The following is a 13,472-nucleotide window of genomic DNA, read 5'->3' on the forward strand; positions in this document are numbered from 1 at the left end:
TCGATTTTCTATATCAGGTGCAGATTTTAAGACATTGCGTATTTGTGATGAAAAATGAAATTTTTGAGAAAACGCAAATAGTGAAATTCGAAAAACTATTAGATATATTCAAAATTCTTGCAGTGTGAATCAAGCATATGTTGCTACGGATTTCTTCTCAACATTTTCATTCAACCGGCTTTATCTTATTTAATAAGTATTTGTTAAGTTTGGGAAACGCAGCTAATCTTTCAATTTTAAGTTAAGATTGAAGAATCTATTCCAAATGAAAATTGAATAATTTCAGCAAAAAAATCTACCAGGCAAAATTGTGCCAAGTATAACTACATGAGCTTGTGAAATCAAAGTTTGCCAAGTCAGTTAATGAAAAAAAAAAAATATTCATAATAAAATATATTCGTAAACATTTTTGATGAATTTCCGTATAGAAATTTTAGAAATAAAATTTAAAAATCAATTTCAAACATGATACAAATGGGCGGAATGGAATTGAGAAGCAAAATCATTTCAAGAAATTGCTATGTTTGGGACTTTGACTTGTTTTCGACTTGAATTGCCTCCAATCAAGACATGCTGAAGTCGAAAAGTTCGACTTGAGTATGTCTCAGTTTCAAGACGGAGCCAGACTTCAATTTTTGTCTTGGAGACAAGTGTGTATGGACAGAAGACATATATTAATGTCTTGATTCGAATTTTTACGACTTCAAGACGAGCGATTTAAAACTTCGAGTTTATACCTGTCCTAACAATAAGGGTCATTTTGACTGTCATTGAAGCTCATCTTTATTATGATTAAACAATCTTGTATATTTTTACACACCAATCTATTTACGGATTTTCATTTGTATTAAACTTGTGTGGCGAGGATACAGAAAATGTTGTTTGTTTTTACGTATTTCTAACGGTTTAGGATATCCTTCAAGAAAGTTAAAATTTTAATTTTTAAAAGAAAATTGTTAAGGGTCATACTCGCCCAGAACCAGATATTCTGAATTTTTAAATAAAAAATAACTTATTTAATATTTACACATTTTCTATTCTTCAATTTTAATCTTATTTCTAAGTAGAAGAAGGTTTGTACTGAGAAAAGTTTACGCCGAACATTTGAGCCCAGCTAAGGCTCACCATGAGACAAGTAAACATCGTCTTAGCCAAGACAAGACTCGACTTGAAGCAAGTAAACGTTGTCATACCTGTCGTGACCATAAAAGTAAGATGAAGGTTTATGTCTTGATACAGTTTTTAGAAACAGCCAGACATCAATGTCTTGGAGACGAACTCAAGACATCACCAAGTCGAAGCATTTTTACTCGGGTATATAGGGTACTTTATAAAAAAAAGTTTTTAAATATATTTTATTATGATTTTTTTTAATCACTTGGCAATTGTCGATCTTACCAATCCATGTACTTTCACTTCTAAAATTTGGTATAAGTCTTCAAATTGTAACAGAAACTTGTAGCTTGCAGTATAATTATTGAAGTTATTTTCTACAATTCAGCGAACCGATCATAAAAGGGCGTCTCCACGCTAAATTCAATAAAAGTATTGTCCATTGGCATAAAGCGGAAAGCTTTCGGAACGCGGAGACGCCCTTTAATGATCGGTGCGCTCAATTTTTTAATATGCTTTAAAAAATAATAGAAAATTACAAAAATAATTTTACTAGAAGCTACAAGTCTTTTCTTGGATTTAAACACCTTAATAGCATTTCTCAACTGATTATAAATTTAGAAAAAATTGCAATATTTACATTATTGATCTTCATTCATTTTATTGTATTTTTTTGTATTTAATTGGGAAAATATATTTTTACCAGAAAATGTTTAAATTTTGTAGATGTAGATGTTTGATTTCTTCGCTCAATGCACATTTGTTATATATTAATCGCGAAGATAAGTCAAGTGAAAATTCTTTTTGCGTAGAAAGAGTACTCAAGATTTTTTGATCCAACAGGTTTCCTCGTATGCTCTGCATAATCTTTCGACTTAAGGGATTTGTTGAAGTGTTCCCAACTTGACGCTTGATTTTTCGATAGCGTCATAATCGTTCAATGCGCGAGAGTAGCAACCGTTTGGAAACTCAAATGGAAGCCCAAGTCGATCACGAAAACCAGGCAGAAAGTTTTCATGACCACCTATAGTTATCGTGACGCTGAAAATTTTCAAATCGATTTTAGTCCCTCTGCAGGATCTACCTTGTTTAACTTTCTCGGCCACTAGGTATTTTATTCTTTGTCATCGTTGCAAGCTCTCGTGGTAAAAATCCTTTGCCGATATAGGTTTTGAGAAAAACTTGCCACTCAATCAGGTTTCATTTTGCTACTCAGCGCCCGTGCAAACTAAGGGCCGCATTTTTCTTTTCTTTATCCCTTTTCTTCGGAGCTGGAAAAGGGGGTGGACTAGTTCCAGCAAATTTTCTTTCTAGTACAAAAGTGAAAAATCGTTTAGGGGAGATTTATAAAGTTTTATATTTTCCCCTAAAAAGCATCTAAAAATGACCTTTCTAATTAATTCTATCAAAATTCTATAAAAATTCTATAAAAAAAACTATATGTCACTTGCCAAAAATAGCAATTTTTGGTAATTTTTCGAGCTGCAAAAGACGTACGCTGTGACAGAACTTCCTGTTTCCTTTCCTAGCTTGAAAAATTACCTTATTGAATAAACGAAAGTTTTGTACACGTTTATAAGTTACTTGTAAAATTAAATTCATTTCACGTATTGTAATTCTAATGTTGATTATAGGAATTTTTAATTTTCACTATCGTAATATTTCAAATTAATCAACTTGTTTTGTTAAAACCATAAATTTCGAGATGGAAATAGGGTAGGGTGTGAGAGAAATTCCCTTGCCCTTTTCTTGTACCAAAAATTATTAATTTGAATCTGAAATATCTATAATCATTTGTAATGTCAATGTTGGTGGTAGAAATTTTTTATTGTTGCTTTTTTAATATTTCAAATTATCCAATTCGTTCTGTTAAAATCACGAATTATCGCTAATAAAAAGAGTTTCAGTCAACTTAATTAAGCCTGAAACAAAAGGCCTTGGCTACTAATGGACCCAAGTGGGGAACCTTACATGACGACTTTGTGGGTCGCTTTACTTGTGGTGATTGCCAGAGAGATTGATCAGCAACCTGGATCGGAGCAGGGTTGCGGAACGAACGTGTTATTAAAATAAATAACACAAGAATTCTAGATCAATCTAATAATTTTAAAACTCCTTCCTCACATTACCCTCTTCCCAACCGATTGAGTCGAGTCTACCCCGAAAGGGAAATTGCTTAATGGTGTAATATTAGAAAAAAATCGACCTGGAAAAGTTTCCTTATTGATCTGGACAAATTACTATTATAAATATAAGAAATCTTCACAAACACTATTTATTTATAAGTTGAACAAAATTTATTAAAATTTTAATTCCTATAGTGGTTATATTAATTTTTAATTTCTACTATTTTAATATTTCAAATTGATCAACTGTTAAATATTAAACTAAATCAATAATTAGTGAGATTTATGAAATTAATTTAATTCGACTAATATTTGTAATATTGTGAAATCTTTGATTGATTTATATTTCTTTTGACCTTTTTTTGGTTCTGAAATTTAATTTGAAAAAATAATGTGATTTTGTGTTTCATTTAAAAAAACATTAAACTCTTATAATACTATTTCTAAATCAACAATTTTAACATACAATATTTTTTAAATAAAATTTTACTTTCATTTAGCTTCCAAAATTTAGTTACAATTAAGAAAAGAAATATTTTTCTAGATTTAATCAATAATTTTGAACAATGATTTTTTTTAACTAAATGAGGCAAATGATGAAAAAAACCTCGAAAGTGGTGTCCTGAGCTTCAGTAACACTGCACTATAATACAGTTTTTCCGTTTCAATGTCCATCTTGAAGTTAATCAAATATATTGAATAGAATCCGGAATTCAATCAATTGTTAGGTACAGAAAGCATAGCAAAGATTGATACACAGAATTTCTTTCATTCTGGACACGTTGAAAAATAAAATCTTTTTCCCATATTTCTCCTTTCATGACCCTTTGTCGATAGCAGTATACTCGTGTCCTGATCTTCACTCATTTTATGGAATCCCTTTGAGATTTCCGATATGTGACATTCTCACTTTGGCATCAGCAATGCGGTAGAAAATCGAAGCGAAAATGATCAAACTTAAGGAGCTGTGACTCAAGTTCATTTAATTTTATATCAGTTTATTTCACTCTCTCCTCTTTAACGAAGCATCTCAGAAGCTCCCATTCGCGGTGTCGTCAGGCTGAGAGCCCTGGAGAATAATTACGGAGTTCTTGGCTTATCGTTAATGAGAGAGTTACCGCTTGTATAAGTGTAACTATATCCTATACCTATCCACATACGTCGAATTCGCAAGTATAACTCCGTACGATTGCGGTTTAAACGAAAATTCACTTAAGCATTCTGTCTGCGCTCACGTCTGTTCGTGCCTCGATCGAAAATCGAATTCGGACCAAACCATCCTTCCTACCAGTTTCCTCCTTCCCCTCCCCCAACCTTACTCAACAACCACGGACCACCAACGTCACATCCGTGGCCCCAATGATCTCACAGCTCGTGCAACTTTGTGGAAGCGCGGAGAGAACTCTATCGCGTAGATTCGCGATGCATACTAATTGGTCGGGATTTCCTTTCCTCAAGTCCCTGCTGCCATCATCATTTGCCGTGAACCCTTTGTCTCCGAGGATAATTTCATTTATATTCAAATTTAATCAATTGATTGCTTCCGCTCTCTAAATCTAAAGTAGTAGAAAACTACTAATTGTTAGTGAAATTCTACTAATTGAAATGAGGAAAAGTCATTCACTAACAATTAGTAGAAAACTACTAATTCAAAGAGTAAATACGTCATCACTAATAAATTAGTAGAATCTGAAGTGAGTGCCACTGACCCAGGCGCATGCGTTATACGACTCGCCAAAATTTGAATGAGAGGAATCGAAGTATCAATTTACTGTTCAAAAATTTGACAGAATAATTAGATTTCGCAAATCTTTTTATTACTAAAAAACGTTACATGCTACAAAAAGTAACAGAACCTGACGTCATTTTGCGCATAACTACATCGCGCAAAACTTATGAAATTAGACCTCTTCTTCTTCGTCCTCAATTTTTTCAATTTTATTCAATTTTCAACAGTGTCAAATTACCTTTTGAAAATTTAATACTGGAAAGTTAAACTATTGAAAAATGATGGAACATGAAAATTCGATATTTTTCAGTTGTCCCGAATTTCTATTAATTTAAATAATTCTATTTAACATCTAAGACAAGATTCAATTGTTAATACTAAAAGATATAAGTAACATGATAATACAAAGAACTGTAAATCTTAAGAATAAGTTTACTGTACCGTGATAACCACTTTAAATTTATTTTCCACAAAGTCTTTGCGGGGGGCATTTATTCACTGAATGTATGAAGATTGTAAGATTTTTTTATTAAAGGATCCAGAAAATCGTTATTGTTAAGAATTTCAAATATATATATTATCACTTATCGTACACTTTTAAGCCAAAAATCCAAAATTGATGACATTCAGAATGTTATTTTTTATTTGGCTATTAATTGAATTATAAAAGCTTTAGATTTTAAAACGATTATTAAGGTTTCTTCTATAGACATTTCAATCTGAAAGCTTGGACAATTGAAAGATTCAAAATATAAAAAATGATTTTCGAAATCAGAAATGAAGTTTCGAAATCTTGAATGTTTATCTCGAATAAGATTGACTACTACTGGAGTCTATGGCAAAAATAGTAAAAAATAATAAATATCCGACCGACAACTTCCTTATCGTGTTAAAACTCCTTTTAAATCGGAAAATATTGAAAAACTTATGAAATTAGACCTCGTTTTCTTCGTCCTCAATGTTCATTTCTTCATAGTTTTCGAGCTGTCAATTCGACGGAATGAGACTGATATTTTTCAAAGATACTTGAAGCGAAGAAAGCGAACTTTTTACATCTACAGCTCCGATCGTCTTATACAAAAAATACCCCATGAAATTATAAAAGTACGTCAAAGATTCAGCAAAATGGACATTCAATACAGAGTGTATTTTGAAAAGACGGTCGAACGTTTCAAGAGGGCTGGCTTTCTTTGAAAGAGTGATTAGAAATCCATCTCCTTGCACAAAAAACGATTCTTTTCCTTAACCTTTCACGCACATAATATGAGGTTGAACGTTTGTTTTTTTCTGCCGCCTCGATGTTTGTCCCTTCCTAAAGAAGAGAAAAGTATACTATGAGTAATCAAAATATACTACGCATAACGCATATTTCATATAAAATTACTTTTTTGTCCAATGAGAAACTTACCTTCAGTATTCGAAGTAAGTCTCTGCTCGGTATGACGGATTTTACCTTTTCTTTTTCAGACCTTGTTTGTCTCTTTCCACTTTTGAAATTCGCGATTGGAAGAATTTCAGGTAAAATTACCAAAGCACGCAGATTTTCTGTAACAATGTAAAAATTACTTTGACTTCAAATATCACTACTTTTATTGAAAATAAGAAGGAAAGAAAGATCAGGAATAATTACCCTCCTTTACGGCACATGACTCTATAAAAATGTTTGGTTGATACTGCTGTACATAAGCAATAATTCTCTTAGTATAGAAGCTGAAGCAGAGGCCAAGCAAATTGTCTTTCTCAATTCCCCTTAGACTCATAATTCTGTCGTATTAGAGTTCTATCTATAGAGACATTAAGAAATATCTGAGTACCGTCTCCATTTCGGAAGGTAATTCATAGAAAATTTCATACAATATATTTCAAATTCAAATTATTTATTTAACAAAGGTTATTTCAACTTTTGTGATTTTGCTTCCAGCTTAACGAAAATGTTTCAATCATTATTCAATCCTAATGATTCAGAGCTGATTTTATTTTTTAAAAGATTCTCTATTAATCTCTTTGGAAAGGTATTTGAGAAATAAAATTATTTGAAAAAAAATTTTGTTGATAAAGATAATGAATGTAGAAACTAACTTAATAATTTTATTAGAAAAATCTACGCGGAAAGAAAAAGTTATCGAATTTTTCGTTGACTGTCAACCCAGTTTGGATAGGATGAAAAGTCCGTGAAATTTTCATGAACCATGTATAAAATCTTGTGCACTGTTCATTGAATTTTCTTTAACGTCACAAAAGGAATGAAAAAGTCAGTTCAAGAACACTTAATAAACAGTGCATGAGATTGTGGAAAAAGTTAATGAAAGTTTCACGAACTGTTTTGCATATCCAAAAGTGGTTGACAGTTAACGAAAATTTCGATACTTATGTTTTCCGTGTACTTAAAGAGCTTCATATAAAACCTTTCAAGGAATAAAATCAGACCTGAGTTATCAAGATTGAATAAGATTACAACTCTATCCTACCAAGCTGGAAGCAAAAACAAAAAAGTTTTCAATTCAAGTTAAAAATGTGAAAAACTGATTTTTGAGCAATTCGTACTAATTGGTAACGTTTGTTTAGACATATTATTAGAAAAGGTTTCAGGAAGATATTCTTTAACGCGAGAGCGCTTCTCTGCTGTGGGCATCGTCAACTGCATCCATGATACCTGCAAAGTATTTATTTTAGAAAGATAATAATCGTGAAATAACCTCTCACTAAGATTATTCGAACCGTTTCTTTCAAATCGTATTCGGAAAGCAGGAATCCATATTGTGTTTTTGATGTCCTTGGAATTTGCATACCAATTTTTGTACTCTGTCTCTAGAGGGCTACATGAAGATACTTCTTATCGCTCGCAGGAAGAATTTTACGGCAGTTCCTAAGTCGATATTTAATAAAACCAAGCCTACTTTTTCTACCAAAAAAGTGTTCCTACAAATAAGAACATGTACACAATTGGATTATTGAGTGGCTTACTAATTTTTTATTAACATTTTACCTAATATTTCTGTTCTACAGTAATCGGCCACTTTTTAAATTTGGGAAGTCGTGGATGATTTATTATGAAAAAGAAATGAAACATACAAAAATTATTGATTCAAAAAATTTTATTTTTCACCGAACATGTTTTCTTCTTGCTTCTAGCCAAATTTTTTAAAATGTAGCAATTTTTATGAATGATAGCTTAGTTTTTTGATAAAAACTTTAATCATTTCTTTTTTGAAAAAATTTGAATAAGCGACATAATAAAAAAATAATTTTTGGAAAACATTTTTTTATGAACAAATGACTTGAATTGATTACTTTGTCATTCAATTTTGAAAATAAAGGGAGTCAAAATGTAAAGGATCTAGCGATAAAAGAAACAGATGTATAAGGGCCAGACATTGAGCATAGTTTTCAGGGATTTCCTTAACAGAGCTGAATTCCTTGAACAAAAATTTAATCACGTGAAAAATATGAAAACTTTTTGACAAACAGAAATGTTTAAAAACATACCGAAAATTCAGAGTTGGATCGTAGTGTAAAACTTTCTTTATTTGTGCTTATTCTTTTGCTTCCAGAACCGTTTTTAGCAACCTTGTTTTCTGATATGGAAATATCATCTAATGGTTCTAATACTCCATTTTCACTGACAGCGTACACTTCCTAAAGATTATATAAGAAAAATATTAACAATGTTTGCATTTTGACATTTTTGCATATTAATTATATAGTACACTAAATTATAAAAATCTACAAACCTGATTACTTGTTTTCTCTCGCATTAATTTCAATCATTTTTTCCGGGGACCCATTTTTATACCCACATCTTTAAAATCATCCTCAGTCAAGTCGAAGAAAACTTCTCCGTCAATATTTTGGTCTATAAATATGAAGATTAAATTAAAAATAGTAAAAGATCGGATAGGAAAATCTTCAGAAAATTTCTGGTTAAAAAGCAATACATCAAAAAACCTTTTTAAAAAAATGAATAATTGAATCCTATTGGGACCGATTGACCAGATGCGGGTTCATTATTAAAGTTAATTCTTCCAAATGTATTCCATTGGCTCCAATAGGATTCAATAGTTTTTTTTGTTAATGTCGTAAAACTTAATTTATCTTACTGAACAAGGGGTTGGTCACTCTCGTAATCTGGTGTATACTTCATCAAAAAATCTTGACATAACTTGAATTTTTTTAAAAGTTATGTTTCATGGAATTAAGCTAATAGGAAACAATTAGTCCAAAATATTTTTAGCTCTAGTTCTCATAAATGATATTATTTAAAATTCGATTAAAGATTCAAGTAGTCCTTTAAAACAGTTTTTAGACGGCAATATTATGTATTCTGAGCATTCATAATTCAGCATAATGTTCCGAAAGATGAACACTGAATATGATCCTTACCTTTATATTCAAAGAAGGATATAACGCAAGCTGATGAATTGCTCATCAGAACTGAGATGTGACCAGGCGGAGTATGACCGGTAAAAGGCGAGATCTACTGTTAAAAGAGAAGCAACATCCCTCTCGTTTTCACATTGAATGGCAGAGGCATTGAAGTCAGGGTCAAGGTGCAAGGTCGTATAAATGATTAAACGAAGGTACACTGTGAACTCTCTGCCAATTATAATCTCGCAAACTTTCCCAAAAGTCGGTAAGTTTATATCCTTTTGCCCTTTCGTATCGAGACAAACGAATGATCCGATAGCATATAAGGCTCCATTTACGCGCACAGACCATATCTTAAAAACGAGATCAGTGTCCGTATACCCTAAGTTTTGTAGTTCCTTCTCGCTGAAAGTATGTGCAACTGAACCTGTTTTGCCTCCTTGGCTTTTCACGGAGTACAGCTTCACATCTCCGGCTCCCCACATCGAACTTTGAGCGCACTGACTAACTCTTATTAGAGTTTTTGGGCAATTTTTGAAATTGCATACCACCTGACCCCGCTGCTTCGTTGGACCATGCTTGGCTTCGTACCTCATGCAGCATAATTTAGACTAAGGTCCGGACCATTTAATACAATTCGGATAATGAAATTTGTTAATATAGTTTTCATCAGGAAATAGTATTTTGAAGACTTCGCAGAAGTCATTGATCAGCTCTTTTAAGTAAGGCAGCATATTCTTGGTAATTTTCGGGGCAAGAACAATCTCTGTAACGCGCAGCAAAAGTAAAATCAGGTTTATGTGTTCATCACCCCTTGGAATTTTTGAGCAAGGATAAACGGAAACGTCCATACTGAAAAGAAATGATTTGCTCTTCAGATATTCCACGTTAAAAATACGTGCTACAAATATGTAGTTATTCAAAACCAGTTTCATGGCCATTGGTCCTACACCAAGAAATATATCGTGTAAAATATCAAAAACTTTTTCCTGGCTACGTGGAAATACCTAGAAGCATTCAAGGGACAGTCATCGCGTACGCTTGTCTCAGTCATGGCATTGCGTACATTGCATTCGTTAGAACCCGCAGTTCTGATCAAATGAAGATGTTCAGAAAACTTCTCTTCGGTTCTCTGTTTGTCGGGGTTTATGTTACCTTCTAAAAGTTCATCTCTCGTTATGAGACACTGCCCACAGAATCTGTTAGATGAAGGTGAAGGAAGACCGTAGACTTCGTTTGCAGTCAAACCATCAGCACAGAAAACCGCAAGACTTGCGCGCAGTGTGAACTCTTCATCTTGTAATGTGATTATGACTCCGTTATCACTCTCAAGTTTTTCGAGATCACGAAGAAATTGCTGTAAAATTGATTTGAACTCATATTTCTCGACATTAGCTCAATAGCATAAGGAAGACACATGAATGCTTCCTAGAACAGAATTAATTTCTTCGGGGATATTTGGCATTTTGAATAAAAAGACCCCTAGTTTATGTGCACCAGTTTTTGAACTAAGTGGATTTACGACTTCTAAGTCATCGTAGTATCCCTCTAGCCTTAAAACATGTGGATATCTTTGAAAGAATGGATTATTTTTTAATAGATCACCATCAATGTATGAAACAATAACGCCTTCTTCTGATGGTCTCTTGGATAATATGGCTTCTTTTACATCTCTATTTGATAAAACCAAAGACAACACATCTATAATTGGAACGTATTGGAAAGTCTCCTGGACAACTTTTGGGACATAAGTTCCTGTCTCGCTGTCTAAAATGTTGTCAATTCTTTGACCAAGAGGAATTTCCAATGGAGCAATGTAACCATAATGAGACTTGAGTGCATCTATCTGCTGATTTAAAGAGCTCAAGCCTTCGAATGGACTTTCAAATTCAAACTTTTGCAACAATTCTTTCACTGGCTGGTTATTCATCATCTCTCTTTCCACAAAAAATTGTCGAACATTGTGGTTTAAGAAATTAACAATATCGAATAAAAGTTCTTCGCATTCATCTAAGACATCAGTCAGAACAGCTCCAGTTACTGAACTTTTCAATTGTAATCGAGGAAGCATTCTGATCACGGATAACTTCCTGTTGATTTGCCTAAAATCATCCTATCGATTAGGAACATCATTATGATCATCATAAACGTCATCGTCACTGCGAGCATTACTATTGCTCAAATTTTCAACTCCGTCTTCTTCCATGTGGTGAACAACAGTTTGAAGAGTTATTCTGTTAAATATCAGCATCTTGCGTTGACAGGTCGTTCCTGTCATTGGGCAAATGCACTTTTTCAATGTGTCTTCGCAGAGAATTATATAATGAGAAACGTCTCTTGCACGCATCCTGTCCATTCAAACCCTGACACGCCAAGACCTCTATTTATAGTTTATCCGTGGGCGAATTTAAAATGGTAAACTAATCCATTTAAACCATTGACATATTCTTTGCACACAAAACAATTTATCGTTCCATTTCTTCACATTAGCTTAGTTGCAATTTAGTCGAATTTGCCTACAATTAAATGTCGAAAATCAGTTTTGAGACTGCAAAAACTGTATTTCAGTAGGAATATTTGTAGAAACATTATTAGAGATTTTGCAGAAAATATAAAAATTTGTAGAATTTGGGTAAATCTTTCTTACTGTTAATTATAATTTAAAATCGTCTGACCATAATCGTTCATATATTGATTATTCCCAAAATATTTAGACATATTAAAATTTTCAGAAGAAAAAGCATATGACTGTTAAGATAATATTAAAAAGGGGAATCTTTCAAGAAGAGTAATGAATAAAATAAATTAACAAGTTAACTATTCGATGACGAATTATAGGTTTTTAAAACTATTAAGTAATAAGCACATGAATGAAGCGTTAGTGTGAGTGCATTACCTCTCAATTTTTGAACAGTCTCTTCATCAACGTGCTTTCCTAATTGCGCCGCAATCTCCTTGATATCAAGCCTTTGATCTAACATGTTTTTCTGAAAACTGATAAATAATAATATTATATGTAATAAAATAAAATAATAAAAAATTATTAATAATATTCCAAATAATAGCAATTCCTGCGAAGATATGTAGTTGTTAAGGATGGTTCTAGTATTGAAAAAGCTACTTTCTCCCCTTTCTATTGTGAAAATGAGTAAAACTGGCGAATTGAATGAATCAAATTTTTAATATTGTTTGAGTGATAGGATTTTTGAAAATATAAGGTTAAAATTTCAAAAATCCATAAATTTAATTTACTTATAGAAGTTTCGAACTAGAGCATTTTCACATTTTGTTTTTCTTAAATTTTCCTGAACACTTATTGAATAAGAGATAAATTAAAAATATTATTTCCTGTATTATAATTATCTCACACGTGATAATGCTACCTCATTCAGGTGAGATGTATGATCGAAATAATTTGAAAGGCATCACAATTTGAAAATTCATACTTGATAATCAAACTAACCTCCAAATATAAACGGGAATCTAAAGCGTACAGATTAGACATTTCGTTGCAGAGTCCTGAGATCAGATATCAGGCAAAGGAACTGAATCGGATTTCTAATTTCGATAATTAACCTGCATCATTGGGACAAAATCTCGCCAAATGACAAGCACTGTACGGCACGTGTTCTTATTTTACAAACAGATTAAGGAATTACACTCTGGTGTGAAATCACTGGTATATATTCACATCGTGTCACGTTGGATTCCATAGAGGCAAAGCGATTCATGTGATACGATGTGAATTTTCTACAAGTCCTGTAATTGTACAGGATATACCACGATGCACTATAACAATCCGGTTGTGAATTTTTACAAAATGCACAGCTATACATTATTGTGCAGGGTGACCAGATGACTGGGTATGAAAAGCAGGACACCCCACTCCTTACCACCTCCGACCATTAATTCTTTTCCGCCCCTAGCCCAATTTGGCGCGTTATTTGAAAATTAAAAGTGATTATCCTGTGATTATAACCTGTGAATAATAAATATAGAAAATGAAACTCACAGAGGCAGATTATTATTTACGAGATTAAGAAACTCAAAATAAAACTTAAAAAATTTGATTAAACATAACCTTGCAATGGTACTTACGTTAGATTTGTACAGTGACAGAGACATAGGAACACTTTCCC

The 13,472-nt window shown here is 32.5% G+C and overlaps 2 protein-coding genes across 3 annotated transcripts in view; one reads left to right on the forward strand and one right to left on the reverse strand.

The window, feature by feature from the left end:
- The window catches only part of LOC117179899, a 380,815-nt gene that overhangs the window by 300,615 nt on the left and 66,728 nt on the right, over positions 1-13,472 (forward strand). The window lies entirely within an intron of this gene.
- Positions 6,079-6,736, reverse strand: LOC117179898. The gene is made up of 3 exons (XM_033372093.1): positions 6,599-6,736; positions 6,377-6,513; positions 6,079-6,280 (listed from the first exon to the last, which is right to left on the reverse strand). Exons 1-3 carry the CDS (start codon positions 6,726-6,728, stop codon positions 6,140-6,142), a joined length of 408 nt encoding a protein of 135 aa, XP_033227984.1. The 5' UTR covers positions 6,729-6,736; the 3' UTR covers positions 6,079-6,139.

Source organism: Belonocnema kinseyi, chromosome 9, assembly GCF_010883055.1.
Source record: "Belonocnema kinseyi isolate 2016_QV_RU_SX_M_011 chromosome 9, B_treatae_v1, whole genome shotgun sequence".
Classification (NCBI taxonomy): Eukaryota; Metazoa; Arthropoda; class Insecta; order Hymenoptera; family Cynipidae; genus Belonocnema; species Belonocnema kinseyi.

What these genes read in the sequence shown, in the direction of transcription:
- LOC117179898 (XM_033372093.1), bottom strand. Translation starts at nt 6,728, where the DNA reads ATGAGTCTAAGGGGAATTGAGAAAGACAATTTGCTTGGCCTCTGCTTC. An exon ending in GTCATGTGCCGTAAAGGAGG is followed by an intron (nt 6,514 to 6,598) that starts GTAATTATTCCT and finishes ACATTGTTACAG; the next exon opens with AAAATCTGCGTGCTTTGGTA. An exon ending in ACTTACTTCGAATACTGAAG is followed by an intron (nt 6,281 to 6,376) that starts GTAAGTTTCTCA and finishes TCTCTTCTTTAG; the next exon opens with GAAGGGACAAACATCGAGGC.